Source organism: Sitophilus oryzae, unplaced genomic scaffold, assembly GCF_002938485.1.
Source record: "Sitophilus oryzae breed Bouriz unplaced genomic scaffold, Soryzae_2.0 scaffold_857_pilon_pilon, whole genome shotgun sequence".
NCBI lineage: Eukaryota > Metazoa > Arthropoda > Insecta > Coleoptera > Curculionidae > Sitophilus > Sitophilus oryzae.
In genome coordinates this window covers 185012-203243 of record NW_022147480.1, presented here as the reverse complement: position 1 = coordinate 203243, position 18232 = coordinate 185012, and the positions used below count along the sequence as shown (strand labels likewise).

General features: G+C 33.3%; 1 protein-coding gene across 3 annotated transcripts in view; it reads left to right on the top strand.

Annotated features, from left to right (window-relative positions):
• Positions 1–18232, top strand: part of LOC115889863 — a 365125-nt gene that overhangs the window by 324155 nt on the left and 22738 nt on the right. Inside the window, exon 1 of one of the 3 annotated variants that reach the window (XM_030909944.1) lies at positions 4619–4933. The exons of the other annotated variants lie outside the window; for them this stretch is intronic. Within the exon in view, the coding sequence (XP_030765804.1) occupies positions 4727–4933 (207 nt within the window). The 5' untranslated portion in view covers positions 4619–4726. Of the gene's footprint in view, positions 1–4618; positions 4934–18232 lie in introns of those variants that run through there. 3 annotated transcript variants of the gene reach the window in all.

Sequence of the window (18232 nt, the reverse complement as noted above, 5' to 3'; positions counted from 1 at the left end):
CGTCAACGGTTTTGTAGACGTACCTGTTTAAAAGAAAACTAAAGTGTTCTCGAATAGTTGCATTTAAATATTTTAAATAGTTTTTTTCCTTGCTCTTTGTATTTTTCTGCTTCCGACGCACGGTGGAGTATTAGCATGAAAAAGGTGATCGAAATTCGAAAAAGCAAATGTGTTTAAGATTTCCCAAAAAAAGATAAATGATAAGTTAAATCATGTCTGCCATAAATGGCGTTGCTATGGGTGTGTTTAGTTGCATACATTTGTTTCAACGAAACGTCAAAGTTGCTACTTCTCACAGATAAGAGGTAAATGGCTAAATTTTATGTTTAAAATTATAAATTGTTGTTGTTCTTGTGCTCCTTTTACGGTTATACTATTGTTTGGATTGAAAATGGCTTAGCAAGCTGCAGGTATATTCTACAAAAACATATTATTTATTTTGATATTCTGTATACTAACGATTTTTTTTTGCAACTAAAAGTTAGGCGTTCAGAAAATTTGATTAAATTTGTGATATTTTTATTATACTTAGAGATTTAGTTGCGCATTTCGAAGAATTCAGCATAATATTGTCTATATACGTTTTACTTAGTAAACATTGGGCTTTCATATAGTAAAATAAAATACTGCGACTTTTTGCGACTTTGCTGATAAAATGAGAAAAACATTCTTGGTTTCCTCTAATTTGCAAATCAGTGATATACTAATGCGAGGTGTAAACCGCGATGGCATTGTTGTGTACAAAGCGATCGCATTAGTGTCATTAGCAGTATAGCACAATTTGGCATTAGTAGCGGCTTTAGTGGTGTGGGCATTGGTCGCGGATCAGTCGTAGCATTAGTAGTATTATTTGCGATATTACTACTGGCATTAGTGGCATTGACCGTGGAAACACTGGAACAGTGATTTTTCTTTTTTTTTGAATCGACGAATTATCCTTTATTTTGTTCATATTATTTCCTCTTTAATTGAAAATAGCAATAATTTATATAAGGTCTACATAAAAAAAATTCGATCAAATATCGGTGTCAAATACCCCACTGTGCGACGACGGGAAGAAATAAACTTTCCGAAACGTTAAGCATTTCTTTTGTCCTTTAGGCAAATTTGTTTATTGGTAGACCACTGGATTAACTATTATTATTAGTTGACTACTTCATCTTCGAACCAAGCTCCAAGACACTACTATATTTCCTAAGAAAAAAATTGAAATCAACGAAAAAGAAAGCACGACCTCACTGCTGTCATCATCATGTCTCAAATACCATCCCCTTAAAAGACAGACGTCATCCACAGCCCACATTGCCTTACTAGACCCCAAAAAAAAATCACTTTCTTCTGCCTACGTCAGTCAGTGTATCGCACACAATATACCCAATCTCCCCACGACCGCTGCCGCTATTGTCCAGACGGACAGACTAAACAAGCTGGCCGTAGACCGCGTCTGCCTGGGCAAGTGCGGCAACGCCGCCGACATAGGCAACGGCGGCATGCGTGCATCTTTCAGGGTCGCCGGTGTTATCACAGACAGCCCTGACAGGGCGGAGGCGGTAGCAGGGGGGACCTTACCGTAGTGGGGGGAGACGGGTCGAGAGAGCGAGACCTATGGCGAGGGGGCGGCGGGAGGCGATTTCCAACTGTCTAGACGGCCGCGGCACTACACTTGACAGCGCTAGTCTCGACGGGGCGGCGTTGCCGCGATTGTACGCCGTTTCATGGGTTTTGGGGAATTTCCGAATGCGTTGGGTGTATGCATCACGATTTTATATTTAGAATATTTGTGAATCGGTTTGAATGAATGCAGAGAATGGTGCGTGGTGTGTGTGTGTGTTAAATAAAAAGATTAATATAGTGTGCTTACTATTCGCGGTGATGTAGGCGGAGGTGCTCGAAAATTTAATGGATATCAATAAAGTTTTTATGTTGTAGGTATAATAGAAAAATTATTTAAATTAAATAAAGAGGGAGGGTTAATAATGATTATGCAAAAAAAAATAACAGCAAGCAGTAGTCAATACTTAATCAATTAATTTCTTGAAAATAATGTTGCGTTTTTCGTAATTAGAACAAAATTTACAAAATTTGTTGCTAGGATATTTTATTAATTTTAATTGTGTTTTTTTAGACATTGTGAATGATCGTAAACTAAAAAGTATAAAGTGTAATTGAAACCACTAATTGGGAGCGAATTCTGAATGAAGCTTAAGTGTGTAACTTCTGAATAACGGTCTAGGTAAAGAGTCTAGCTCATTTGCTCTAGCTCAAAATTAGAATTATTAGAGATAAGCAACTCGCATTTTCATTGGAGGACATTTTCATATTTATTTCAAAGCAATAATCAACGAGAATATTCGAATAATTTAACAAAATTACTGTAAATGACTATAAATAATGAACAAAACATGTAAACAAAAACAGACCACATTGTTGGTTAGATTCAAAATTTCTTCAAATTCTCTTCTTAAATCAATTTTAAGGAACGTTAAAGTGTGTATTTTGGGTGGTATTCCTAGGGTTGCCAACTTTCAAAATAAGAAATAGAGGACTAGAGGGTAATAAAGCGCCGCAGGCGTAATACCATATGATGGCATCCAGTTGGCTTGGAAATGAACATCGATGACATTCCCCATATAATTTTACACTCGTTTTTACATATAAAATGACAGCGAAAACACATTGTCTCCAAATTAATAATTTTATTAAGAATTTTGGCGATAGATGAATATTTTCTATATTTTGCGTTGAGTGTGTAAAAAAGAGGACTTTTTCAATACGGGAGAGAAAAGGACTTTCCTCTGGAATAGAGGACGGTTGGCAACTAGTGTTGCACGAGAGTCTTAAAAAAGTCTTGCAAAACCAAGACCCTTACAGGGTACCATTAGAATCCTAATTATAATATTAATTACCAATTAGATATTAATTTTTTTCGCAAGATGTAAGCAAGATAGACCAAAAAGTCAGGAGACAAAAAAATTTTATTTTTAATTACTAAATCCAAAAATAATATTAAACTTCTAAAAAAGCAGTGGCGTGCCTATTTTTTCCTTTAAAATAATTTAACAGTGATACCCCACCGCCGCCCCTGGCAATTAAACTTAAATCTAATTACATCAAATTAAGTCCCATAGTAAGTATTATAAACGGGTCAAGTTATATCAAAATCGATTAAATAGTTTTTTCAAATATCTTAATTTTTTTTTTCTTTTTCAAGTAACTTTAACACCCTGTACCTCGAAAAGGAAGCTTTAAATCTTACAAGTTGATATGAACTTTTTGTTTTATTTTTGCAAGTTCTATCGTCTATTAAATTTTCCCGATTAAAATCTGAGACACCCTGTATAATAATAATATTTATATGAATCAGACTATGTTAGAAAACATTCCAGACTATTATTATTATTATTATCAGACAGCACAAACATTAGAGTCATTTGTTAAGCCAGATTGAAATGTCAAATTACTTCGTGCCAGTTCCAATATAAAGAATTATGTTTATTCACGTTCCTACTTCGATATGATGGAGTTTTTTTCGTAATAATACTTGACCTGAAAATTCTAACAAACAGTAAAAAAGCCAGAAAAGTCAATCTATGTAACGTAATCGTCCTGATAAATGAATGTGGAAATTTTCCCATTTTTCACTTGGATACTCGTTTTATTTTAGCTTCTTCGTCGACTTGTTTTAGGTTTATTTTAGACATTTAGTTTAGGTAAAATTTCAGATAGTTTTTAATATTTGTTTGTCTCAAATAATGCAATGTTTATGTTTATCTTATTTTAGAGAGTAAAATAAGAAGTAAGGTACACAACAAAAAAAATATATTTTTTATTTTAGTTGCAGTGAAAATATCGTTCAGGATGACGAAAAAATTATTCTAGTAAAGTTTAAGCTTTTTTCCCATAGCAAAAATAGTAGATAAAATAGTACTTTAACCCCAAGGGTAGATTAAATGATACTTTAACAGCGAGGATAGGTTAAAAACTTTATTTCTTCTCTCTTTTTTTTTAATTGCTTCCATTTTTGAAAATGTTTGTATTCCTGTTCATAAGTTATTCAGGATTTAAATGTAAGTAGTTTGGATATGGCGTTTGTCGCCTCAGCCTGAATATCTGTTGGTAATTTACTGATTTCGTTTTGAGCCATTTCTGGCTCCAATTCAGTCAGCAATCGACACGAAAGAGAATTAAAAAATATTGACTCAAAACTGACAACTAAAGAGACAGCTTTATTTATTTGTCAAATTACATAGAAACCAACGCCAACCCAGCACAATATTTTTTCTACTCGTAATAAATTCCTTGAAATAATAATTTCTGAATATTTTTTAAAACGTAACTCGCTATGGAAAAAAGTATTGTTTTATACACGACGATAAAATTGCGAAAAATCTTTTCGATCGACGATAAAATACCATTTTATCGTCTTGTATAAAAAATAACTATGAACGGTTAAAGTTATATTGTACTTCTATCTCCACAATTTCTACACTGCACCGACACTCCTGATCAGCAGGACTTTCTGTGAAACGAGTTGGCAACGCCGCGCGCCAACCGCGATCGGTTTCGCTGTGGCCGTGCAGTGCGCTCGCGTTTACAGTCAGTCAAAAAGCGACTGCCGTGCCGTCGAGTCAGCTGCACGCCACACAAAACCGTCAACGTTCAGTATCAAACTTGTCGTCGTGTTCCACAGCACCGATCGGTTGTTGTCTAGTTCTACGCCACCTAGATGACAGTGAAACAAGTCTACAACGCGCCGAATACCAAGCACACTAGTTCTATCCGTCGTTTTAACAATAATAATACCACCAGCTGTAGTATTAGTCCGAAGAAAATCCGTGATAGTTGTGGCTGTTGTTGTGATACGAGCATTTGGAGGAAGGCGTTTAAAAAATGTATTGGTGCGATGCGACAAAAATTGAATGTTAACAGAAAGGTACGCCGTGTCCAACAAATAAATTTGAAAATTCTTGTAACGCCTGTCTGTGATAACACGCTGTGATACATCCTCTAGTTTTTCTCATGTTTGTGTGACCTCAGACTCGACAACTGCTCGAGTTTGGGCTTTTGGTCTACGATTTTAGTCAAAGTGAAGTAAGTGTTTAACGTATATTCTCAAAACCACCTTGTTTTTACTGCATCGTCTCATGTTTACAGAGATCAAGAGTTCAAAGTATAGTATGTGTGGAGTGTATTGTCTTGTAGCAATTTAACACCAGACAGTTTATTTGACAACAGTAATGTTCGATATTTTTTTAGTAATTTCAATAAAAATAGATTTTAAAACTGTTCTTGAACTTTGTTTGACGTCAACTGTTCATATTTGATCAAAACTGTTTTGGCAGATAAATTTCCCGGTGTAATATTGCTATTAGAATAATCTGAGACTAACTATGTATGTACTTTTTATTAACTAACATTCGCGTGGGGGACTTTGATACGTACTGTTTTTCCTGTCATTATTTTTTCTATTTCATATTTACTGTGATTTCTGTCGTCTTGTTATTATTGGAATGTATACTGAAATATTGGAACATTATTTGAACGAAATGATCTTTGAATCTATAAAATAATGCAATAATATTTTGCTATTATAAGAAATGCAGATTTTATAATAAATTTACTGTTATACCGTGGCACTTCTCTCTGGTTTTTGGAGAAGATTGTATTATTTTAAAAGACATAATATATTGTAAATAATTCTGTATGATCGAACAAAACGGCATCCAGTTGGCTTGGAAATGACGATCGGTGATATTTTCCATATAAATTTACATATTAAATGACAGCGATCTTCATTTTATAGCCATCGCTGACGCCGATTTTTTTTCGATCATATTCTATATTGTAATTAATTATTCTATGAATTGTGTAACAAATTTATGCCAAATTTTAAAAACATCGCAAAAATCGAATTATTTTTAATTTTGTTTTTATTTTTGTTTTTATTGATTTTTTTTCTGTAAATAACACAAGTTTCTGTTTTCTAACACGTTTTTGATTTTTTTTCACCATTCCTCAATTTTTAATAGCCCAATAACGGTCAGTTCTGCATGTTATGAAGGAATGATGAGAACAAGAATGATAATTGGTCGTCAAATAATCACTGCAACTCGTGATTTCTACGTTAAATTTATAAAGAATACCCAAAAATCTGGAAATAGAGCTATATTCAACAAAAAGTAGACACAAAATGCAAGGGCTTGCAGAGGAAACAAATACAGAAATACAAAAAGTCAATAAGATGTTAGGGAAGAACTTAGAAACTCATTTTGAAACAGCTGGCATGAGTTTAAATCATCTGCAAATATTTAAGAGATGTTATAAACAGTGTTTAAGCCTTTCTGATTTGTTGTCATATCTTCTTAAAGCAACAACAACTCAGCCAACACTAACAGTGTGAAAAAAGTGTAGTTTTAAAAGCTGCCAAAGAATTATATCCAAATTGAGCTTTCCTACCAGACTACCACATGTAATCAAGTTTCTTTCTTGGTATAAATGTTGTTTAGAATGTCACCTATCCATAAATTGGTGGATGTTCGACCAAAATATAGGTATCCAATTCCAAAATTTCTGCTGCTTTAATCGTTTAGGAATGCAAAAAGTTGCATATAAAGAAAGTGTGTATTTTTGTCTCTTATTTGATTGTGATGAAACTTTGGGTTGTTGTTTTTTGTATGCCAGGATAGGTTTTTAGTCTAAATTTTGCTAGTCTTTTTTCTAGTCTAAGAATTGTTTGTATGATTAATTATGGTAAAAGATTTACTCGAAAACAATTTGGTTGTGCATAATTTTTCCGACTATGATTACCACTTTGTTGTTAAAGAGAGAGTCAAGTTTTTATTTGACTAAGATTAAACAGTACAAGATCTATAAGAACCAGTGTTGCCAAAATTGAAGGATTTCCTTCAAAATGAAGGATTTTCCAGTCAAATTTTGTCTATTGAAGGGCTGAAGAGTTTTTATCCAAAAAGAAAGACAATATGAAGGTTTCTGGCAGCTTTGCACAAAAAAAATTGTTAAAACTTGTAGTAGGAGTATTTATTGTCTTTCCTACATCTATTTTTTCACTTGAACGGTGTTTAATTAAGGATGCCTCAGTTTAAAGCGATGTTGCTATCAAAAAGTCCGCAATTCGAAAGATTTTAACATTTAACAAAACAATAACAGATACATTTTTATCTTTTAAAACGTCTTATTACACACATTCCATAACTAAACCAAAATTCTTGGAAAGAAATAAGTAGGTAAACGGAAAACGCATATCTAATAAGTCAGCTGATCATGGCGTCTTGCACGATTAATTATTCTTAGTTCAAACAGTCGTTGTAAGCAATGCTTTTTTTGAAACATACTTTATAATACTGCTGTCGAGACTGTCCAAAAATTACCAGAAATAAATGTTTAAAATGTTTTTCTTAATTATTATAAAATAGATTTGGGAGATACACGAAATTTGATGATTTTTCAGAAGATCTGGATTTCTTTGTGAAGTCGAAGGAATATGAAGGTTTTTAAGGTTCCTTTGAAGAAACTTGCTCGAAAATTTCTGGCAACAGTGACAAGAACTAACAGTTTTACACAAACTAACTATTTTACGTAAAAATTGGACGAAAAATTAACTAACAAATAAAAAATGTATGGATGAGGATTGTGTTTTCTGAAGTATTGATAATATATGACCAGTTAGTAGGGCAAATAGTATACAGGAAATAAAAAGAAATCAATTTTGTAGTAAGATAAGGATGAAAAAAGACGACACCCATATCGTATGTGTATTATTTGAGAAGAAATAAACTGATTATTTTAAAGATCCACAATTAGAATGGAACGAGCTATTATAATAGAATGAGCGGAATTTGTTTAGACAAAAAACCGCGTACGTTTGAAACGAAAAACAAACGCTGTGTAGTCTAGAAAACTAGAAAAAAAACTATGCTGGACTCGTGTATGTCGTGCGCCCACGCCAGTGCCATTGATTCTATCTGGATTTAATTCGGGTTTTACACCGTGTGTCTGTGACGAAACATTTAGCGTATAAACACACTTAGTCAGATAGAGGACGAATTAAGAATGCCTTGTTTTCGAAATACCTACGTTTTCCATTATTATTTTATGAATGAAATGGTATTTAATGAAGTGGTTTCGCCATTAGGTTAGGACAGTACTTAGATTAGAGGTAATCAATGGTCTAGAAACATATATCCACTGAAAAAAAAACATTTATCAAGCACCCATTACTAATACAGATATTACTTACATGTATACATGCATATAAAATAAATAATAACAGACGCGTGAGTTTTTGAAGTTATAAGAAATTAGTGTGTTATAACTTCAAAGCCACACATTAAATTAACATTAAATGAAAATTATTTTTTTTGTAGATTCAAAAATTGTAAAACCTTGTATGCGTCCAGATGCAGTCCCTCCACTGCTTGAAATAGGTTCTGTCATTACAACGGCTCGTTCTGGAACACTTACAGCACCTTGAATCTTTTTCGCAATCTCTATTTTATTGTTGATGGACTCTTCCATATATCCTTCCGCAACCGTTGCAGATCGCCATCCTTCGTGTCTTTTTAACGTTGTCCTGTTCACTCCTGCATTTGCCAGTAATGCAGCGGATGATCTTCTCATACAATGACCAGTATATTGCTCAGGATGTTGTAGGCCCAAGTACTTGCGGAAGATCTTCCTGAATCATTTTTCTTTAAAATTTGACTTGCTTGTTGATAATTCACTATTTTATCGTTAAACATATATTTTAAATAGTTTTATCTTTGTTCTTTGTATTTTTTTGGTTCCGACGACGACGGAAAGAGATAAACTTTCCGAAACGTTAAGCATTTTTTTGGTCCATTGGCAATATAGGCAAATTTAGGCAATATAGGCACTGGCATAGGCAAATTTGTTCATTAGTAAGCCACTACTGACAATTAACCGTCTCCGTTGGATTAACGCAGCAGTGTTAACAAAAAATAACTATTTTATTCTGTAGATTTTCTTTCAGTGGGGAAATAACCATTAGACTTTTTTGGAAACATATAATGTTTTATAAAGAAGTACTATACCGGGTGTTGCATCGTCGGACGGGACATAGGAAATCCCATGTAAATTTTAATGGGGTCAATTATTGGCTTCCCTAATTATTTTAGAGAATAATTCTATTTAGGTTTATTTAAGACTAAAACCCACATTCAAAAGAATAACTTTAGATATTTATGATTAGCTCGTTTACGAGTTATCGCCGATTTCTTTTTAAATATTTCTCCTTTCTTATGGCCCTGTATTTACTTATGAGCACCTGTCAAGGTAAAAGATAACTGTCAAATGAAGTTGTCATTTCAGAAATTCACCTATTTAGTGCTTTATTATTATTGAAAACTCATTCCTACATCAGAAATTTTAAAGATGTATTTATAAATACAAATTAATATGAATTAAAGTAAAATAAAATAATCAATTACAAGGTTAATTATTGTATTGTTACAATATTCAATAACTTATTAATTTAGGTACTATTAAATTGTTAGAACTTTAGGATTTAAGAAGATGTTCAAATATTCCTCCATCGACTGCTAGACAATAACCCAGGCGATCATAAAATTCTCTTCTTACATTCGCCAGTTGGTAAACTGAAATTCTATTGCATTCGGCAGAAATAGCATTTTTTAACTCGTCTAGACTTGGATATTTTTTATCCTTGTATATTCTGTTTTTTAAATAGCCCCAGAGAAAGAAATCATTTGGCGAAATATCAGGAGACCTTGCTGACCAATATACTATATGATTTAGACCAATAACGTTTCCGTTAAAACCATTGTCTAAATATTCCCGAACAGCCAGAGTACTATGTGCCGGGCAGCCATCCATTTGGTACCAAACTTCCTGACTTTCCTTAGCGGCATCATGTAAAGCAGATAAAATATAATTTTTGAGTAGTTCCAAATAATATTGTGCATTTAAATTTCGGGTAAGAAATAATGGCCCGATAATATTGTGTCCGAATATCCCTGCCCAAACATTTACTTTCTGTGGATATTGCATCCTTGTTTCGAAAAACTTGTGTTGGTTTTCTTTGTTCCAATATCGATAATTTTGAACATTGGGTTCATTATTTAAGGTAAACGTGCATTCGTCAGTGAAACATATGTTTTTTAAAAATTCCCTATCCGTGTTTGCTCTTTCCATCATATCAAAACAAAACGCCTGCCGCCGTATTTCGTCCCCATCTCGTAGCTCTTGGTGCTTTTCATATTTAAAGGAATAGTATTTATGTCGTTTCAAAATTCGAAACACTGTAGTGTGATCTATTCCTATTTCATCCTCAAGTTTCCTTGTGCTGATTTTCCATCGTTCTCTTCCACGCATAATAAAACTTCCAAGTCGGTATCATTTCTTGCATCTTCTCTTAGTTTCTGTCTTCCTTCACATCTGCAGTTATTTATTAGGGTACCTTTGGTCTCAAATCTCTGGATATTCCTTGCGATTGTAGATTTTCCAGGTATCGGTCTATTCGGATACAGAGCAGCAAACATGTCCCACACCTTTTGATCACTATTTCCTTGATAATACCGTTTAATCATCAATACTTTTTCTTCGGTAGTGTAATTCATGGCCAATATTTTCGATGTAGGTATGAGTTTTTAATAATAATAATAATAAAGCACTAAATAGATAAATTTCTGAAATGACAACTTCATTTGACAGTTATCTTTTACCTTGACTGGTGCTCATAAGTAAATACAGGGCCGTAAGAAAGGAGAAATATTTAAAAAGAAATGGGCGATAACTCGTAAACGGGCTAATCAAAAATATCTAAAGTTATTCTTTTGAATGTGGGTTTTAGTGCTCTTCAATAAACCTAAATAGAATTATTCTCTAAAATAATTAGGGAAGCCAATAATTGACCCCATTAAAATTTACTTGGGATTTCCTATGTCCCGTCCGACGATGCAAAACCCGGTATAATAATTAGTATTAGTAGACAATGCTCAAAGTAGAAAATGTTGTATAATGTATAAATTTAATGCAGAATGATATCTAAACTACCATCGGTGAGCGTTTTTTTCTTCTTAACAGTCTGTGGTTAGTTGGTTCATCTCGACCATTCGTAGATTGTATGGGAGTCGTACAGTCTCAGGGCTTTGACAAAAGCCAGTATCTGAGACGGTTTTACAGATGTTTGTTCTTCATCTCCCATATCAGTCGTACCAAAGTTTGTAGAACGAATGGTTGTCGTCTCGGCGCACTCAATAATGAGGTGTTTCCCCATTTTCCTCACAGAATCTGCATTCGCCGTTGTTTCTCACCTTCAATCTGCTGAGGTGTTCATTGAGGAGACAATGTCTTGTTAGAAGATTTTTCTTACTTAAATTTTCACTTTCCTAACTAACCAATAGTAATTCATATTATATACTAGGTCTGGGACATATTAACGGCATCTCAGTGTTTACTATATCTCTGAAATTTTTATCGGCATTCAACATAACTTTCCTCATTTACCTCCTCGATACATAAGTGTAATTTTAACCGTACAATGTCTGTTTTCGTGTAACCGTTTTATAAACAATCCGGTCTAGACGGCAATACAAACATCACCAAGACAGAAAAACAAAAGATAAGTGAACCGATGTTGATACAAATTCAACGCCGACTGCGTTTTGTGTATTCGTGATCTATGCATATCAATTTTATCGTTGTTTATTATTAATATTTATATTATAGTTACAGCGGTGATTCTTTTAATTTGTTCATGTACCGCGTTGTTAGCTTCGTTTGTTTTATAAACATTATACATGTGTTAGAAATTCGTTATAACCTTAGATGTTACAAGCTGTTCGACTATCTTTAGACTTCTGTTGTTTTAGTGTTATTGGTTGAATATTCTAAACTTGTTGTGAGGGGTTTTGGAGCTACTGGGACTAGGTATCTTTATTTACCATATTTGACTGCTCTTCTTCTTAAGCGTCAACTTGCAAAACCTCCCAAAAATATTGTTTCGAGATAATATGCAAAATCTGTTTTAGCAAATGTTTGAAGCTTTTTTTTACAAAAAACTTGTCCATTGAGTGGAATCATTGTTTTGTATCTAAAAAAAAGACAAAAATAATTCGGAATTTGTTGCAGTATGGTGCATATTGTGGGTGTTCCAACAGCAAGATATTTGCATCCTAACTTGATTTATTGGATATGTTATTTTATTAAAATTAGGTAAAATTTTGAAATGGATAAGACGTCAGTAGTAATATTATGCTTGTTTAAAAAGCCTATGAAAAAATTCGGGATTTGCAACAATAACGACAATAAAAAGCAACTATAAGTGGATAAGATGGATTTTGCTACAGTAACGTAGTTTGTAGTGAATTTTATATAGGAACTAACGTGTACCAGCGACTTCGTTCGCGTCGAATTAATGATTGGTAATGGTGATGATAAAGCAAAGAAGAATTTCCATTAACATACAAACTGGATAAAATTTTCTCATATTTATGTCAGCATGAGAAAAAACAATATGGCGATATTATTATATAACTTGGTAATATTTGAGGGGTAGTTTCATCTCGTTGGGATTTGACTTTCGAAAAATCCGTTTGCTAAAAATAAGCTTTTTTTATTAAGCAGTTTAAGCAGAATCGAGGTAAAGAAATTACCCAACTTTTTGGAACACTCTATATGATTTTGTAAAAAATTTCAAAATATGTAAAAAAAACCAAATAAATTATGCTTGTCCAAGCGTTTTCCCGAAAGACTACCCGTTTTTTAAATAACAAATATTGTAATATTTGAGGGGCATTTTCACCCTCTTGGAATTTGAGATTCGAGAAAGTCCTCCTTATCGAACCTCTACACCCCACAGTCAATCCGTTTGCCAAAAAGCAGCTTTAAACGTCAAGCAGTTTAAGCAGAATCATGATTACTCATTGGTCATATTTTATGAAACACCCTGTATAAATTTATAAAAAATCTTAAAATATGTAAAACAACAAAATAAAATATAATTGTTTAAGAGTTTTTCCGAAAAACTCACAATAAAAACTATTGTAATATTTGAGGGGTGGTTTCACCCTCTTGGAACTGGAATTTCGAAAAATCCCTTCTTATCGAACCTCTACCCCCTAGAATCAACCTGTATACCAAAATTGAGCTTCTTACGTTGAGTGGTTTGAGCAGGATCATGATTAATCAGTATGTCAATTGGTATAGATCGACTTTTGCTGCAGTTTGGGACTATGTTTATGTAGATTTTATGGTCCACTATTAATATAATATGTCATTAGGCAATTTTTTTATATGGATAAAGCGGGTTTTGCAACTTGACATCTCATGTATTCCAGAGTCTTTATATTATACTCTTTGTCGATACTTTGATGGGTAAAGATTAACTCTGTTTAATAAAATGTTTTTCTATTCTTCTTTTTATAATTGCTATTAAAATATACTATTGACGTAGGCAGTAGATATGTTATTCTACACAAAAAAATGAGATAAGTTGTTTTGTTTTGACTCTCACCTTGATTAAGTATCGTTTTCCTCATCTACAAAAAACAAATTACGGTAAACACATCAAGGAATTTAATTTCTATTATGTCACTTTCTAAAAATACACTTTGTCTGACAGACAGCCGTAGATACACATAAACCAGCAGTATCAAAGATTTTTTTTTGTTTTTTATGGCATTTTAATAATATAATCTTATTCCTGATTAATTATTAATAAAAACAAGTTTCAAGAGGATAGATGTGCATAAAGATTTGAATATTTCCATCTCTCGAAAACTAACGTGGATTGATAAAGCTGAAACAACGATATAGGATAATCTCGAAAAGTTTGTTGACAAAATATATTATGTATCTATGACGGTAATATCGACTGAAGTAGGGTGTTTATTGGTTACGTACGTTTATTATTTTGTTTTTTGGAATGTTAGGTGAGGAATTTTACTTGAGAGAATTATTTTTGTGTAATAATGAAATGCAAAGTGCGAAAGTCCAATTATGTTTAGTCAGATAATTTTAAACTTTTTATAAAAACTTCCTTATTTTAATAAGTATATCAATATACATATTCTGCAGATAAAAATAAGTAAAATAATTCTTGTAAATGTGTGTACAGGGTGTAGAAGTTTCAATTTTATTTCGATTTTTTCCAAATAATTTATGATTTAACTTAAGTCAGTATTTCGATGAAAATTGGTGTATGGGAGTTTTTTGACATGAGAAATTTGTTTGATTTTGATGCCAATATAACTCCTATTTGCAGAGGGCGCCACCTACATTTGTTTTAACTGTTTTGAAGAGTAATAACTTTTTCTCCGTACCGGTATAAAACTACTGAGTAAAAAGTATAAATTTCTGTGGATTTGCACGTAAAAAATGTCTCTTAGTAAAAATCGCTCCAAGCAACTGTTTTCGAGATATTTAGAATAGATATAGTCAATACATGTCATTATTGACAAAAAAATAAACACGTTGAGTGGGTAGTTATTTGATTGAAATCATAAATTTGGGATTTTTTTTTAAATTAATCATAAATTTTTCTGCGAAAATCACACAGAAATATCATCATTAGAAAACAAGCAAAAAAAAATTGCATCAACAAGCACATCATCGAAAATCCTGGACGCAAATTACAGAAAAATGATGATAATAACACTGGTTTATAGAAAAATATATAGAATTTTGGTGGTAATTACCTTCAGTATTCGATAAACAAAATTAGAATACCGTTAAAATATCCCGAGCAAATATATAGGAATAAACAATTAAGTGTTTTTAGGTCAAATCGTGACGTACTCTCACCGCCGCGTATCGTATTTTTAGTCGATTTTTTCGAAGAAACAGCAGACAATTCAGCGATCGGAAATCGATAGACCGGCCACCAGACGGTCGAAAAATTATTAGACCAAAACAGCTGCGCTGGGTTGGCCGACCGGACCGATCGAGGCTGCTGCAGGAAGCGGGCCAGCAGCCATCGAAACGTTGTTCCTGCTCAAACGGTTGCCGGCTTACGTAACCACGGACTTACGTAACAACGTCGACCCAAAGGAATGGACCCGGACGACATTCCGATTGATTGATGGTTTGTTTTTCGGTAATTTTGTTCGCCATACAGCGATCGATTATGCTATAGATAGACAACAAAATAAAATATACGTGTTTAAGAGTTTTTCCGAAAAACTCACCGGTTTTTAAATAAAAAATATTTTAATATTTGAGGGATAGTTTCACGCCCTTAGAATTCGAGTTTCGAAAAATCCCTTCTTATCGAACCTCTACACCCTAAAGTCAATCTGTTTTCCAAAAATCAGCTTTTTACGTCAAGCGCTTTAAGCAGGATCGTTCTTAATCAATGACCAGATTTTTCGAAACACCCTGTACACATTTTTAAAAAATCTTAAAATATGTAAAAAAGCAAAATGAAATATACGTGTTTAAGCGTTTTTTCGGAAACTTGACCGTTTTTTAAATAAAAAATATTGTAATATTTGAGGGGTGGTTTCACCCTCTTGGAACTGGAATTTTGAAAAATCCTTTCTTATCGAACCTCTACACCCTAGAATCAACCTGTATGCCAAAACTGTGCTTCTTACGTTGAGTGGTTTGAGCAGGATCGTGATTAATCAGTATGTCAGTCACTTAAGGATTTTATATATTAGTATAGATATGATTCGAAAATTGAAGCATTCTAAGGGTCTATGTAGACAAGTTCATCCTTTTACAGTAATAAATACCCGATAATGTGCCGTCATCTATGAACAACAAGCGGCACCATCTTTTCTAGCATGGAATAAGGGTATATGTTGTCACATTTTATTCAATAGCGTAAATATGTCGAACGTTCAAGTCACGCCGTCGCTTTGCAAAACATTAAATAAATCTTTCTTACTGCAGTGTATGAGTAGTGTATGATTATCAATACGCAAACCGTAAAAAATCGTTTTTCTTCATTTACTTAAAACTTACTTTTGTAACGTTGCCTCTAACATAGCCCCTTATTCGAGGGAAGCCTTCAATTATTGTACAGTTCAAAATAAATAGCCTTTCTTACTGCAGTGTATGAGTAATGTATGATTATCAATACGCAAACCGTAGAAAATCGTTTTTCTTCATTTACTTAAAACTTACTTTTGTAACGTTGCCTCGAACATAGCCCCTTATTCGAGGGAAGCCTTCAATTATTGTACAGTTCAAAATAAATAGTCTTTCTTACTGCAGTGTATGAGTAGCGGCAACTAACTCAAGAGTCCACACTACATTTACTACAATTACTACAAACAAAAAACATGCTCACTAAAAAGTGATATATGCGAATCGGAAAAAAAATCCGTCAAACTATAGTAGGCCTTTTTGGTTAAATAATCTTTTAGTAGAGTTCTTATCTTTCCATGAGACATGACCTGCAACTCTTCGAAGAAACTATTAAATATTTTTATAATCGAATACTCAGCATTCTTTTGTATATATGTAAGTAAAATTGCATTTTCTAGGTATACGATTATATTTGCGACAACTAATTCACAGCTGGGGAACTCTACTAGCAAAAATTAACAGAAAAATTAAGTTAGCATGGAATACTTATGGAAGAAACTCAATCATATTCAAATCTAGAATTCCACTTTATCTAAAGAAGAAAACATTTGACCAATGTGTCAGTTGACCAGTCATGACCTATACATGCGAAACCTGGACATTTAAAACGGACATTATAGGGAAACTGTAACTCGCAGAATGCTCAATGGAACGAAATATGCTGGGAATGACCAAGAAAGATCGTAAAAGAGTAGAGAGTCTTTTACGATCTTTCTTGGTCATTGGTCATTGGGACGGACAAGAGATGGGCCACAAAAACTACAGCATGATATCCACGAGGAATTAAGAGACCTAAGAAGGCCTGAAAATGTGGGCCTACAGAAGAATGCTGCGAATTACATACACAACATCGGACCAACGTATCAATTCTAAGGCAGTTGAAAGTTAACACAAGACTTTAAACCAAAATAAACCAGTCATACCTTAGGTACTTCGGGCACATTTCGAGAAGAACAGATGGACTGGAAAAAATCATAATCGAAAGGAAAATTAATGACAAACGACCAAGAGGAAGATCGCCGACGCGCTGGGTGGACCAAATCCAAGAAATAGGGCTTCTATAGCCGCTCAAGATAGAGAGGGATGGAGAACAACGATCCGAGCAATTGAAATATGATGTCACCATACTCTTTCGAGAGTTAACGGACGAGAAGAAAGAAGAAAAGAAGATTTTGATTTTAGGAAATTAGCGGGGATAACTTGGGCACGCAAAGCCAACAATAGACAACATTGGGCCCAACTACAAAGAGAGTACCTAAATACGTGAGGGAGGTTACACCATCATTGGAAATGGTTGAATAAGCTGAAAATGATGATGATGGTGATGATAAAAATAGTATAAGATGTCATAAAATACAAAGAAACTCAAAAAATGCTCATTTTTTTCATTTTGTAAATCTCTGACTAATCAAAACAAAAATAAACTCTCGTCCAGGTTTTTGCAGTCACCTTCCTTATCATTTCACGAACTCTGTCATTAATCGGTACTCTAAAAACGTACGTAATATCAATGAATCTACAGAAAACTTTCCTACAGACGGAACTACTCGTACCGCCGTATAGTTTAAACAAAGTAAGAACCCAAAAATAAATTTTAATAATGTTATATCAAAACTGATAAAAACCATATATATTTAGCGTTTCCAATATTATTGGAATATAATACGCGTAAAATGCAAACAATGTCAAAAGGTTAATCGCAATATATTATAGTATAATAATTATATCTTGTAATGTTTTTTTTTTCGAATAATTTCGAATTAAAATGAGACGCCAGAATAATTTCGGAAGAATGTAACGATTCTGGGAATCAGCGATCACTTCGTCAAAGTGTGATTGACACTCGACGAATCAGTGCAAACATTATCTCGTTCAGACTGTCGATTTTTTTTTTTTGGTGAAATATTTTAAAAGAATTTCCGATTTCGTAATAATTATTTTTTATTGAATTACATATCGTTATCAAAATAAACTATAGAGTTTGGGTTTAAAGTCTCGTCTGTTCGTAAGGTTTTACCTGTCAGTCTTACCCGTTCAGTGAAAACGTATCAAGTAAACCCTTTTGTTTAGCCAGAGGTTCCCAGAGTTTTTTTTTTTCTCGTAGATTGTAAGTTTTATGGGAGATATTGATGGGATTGTA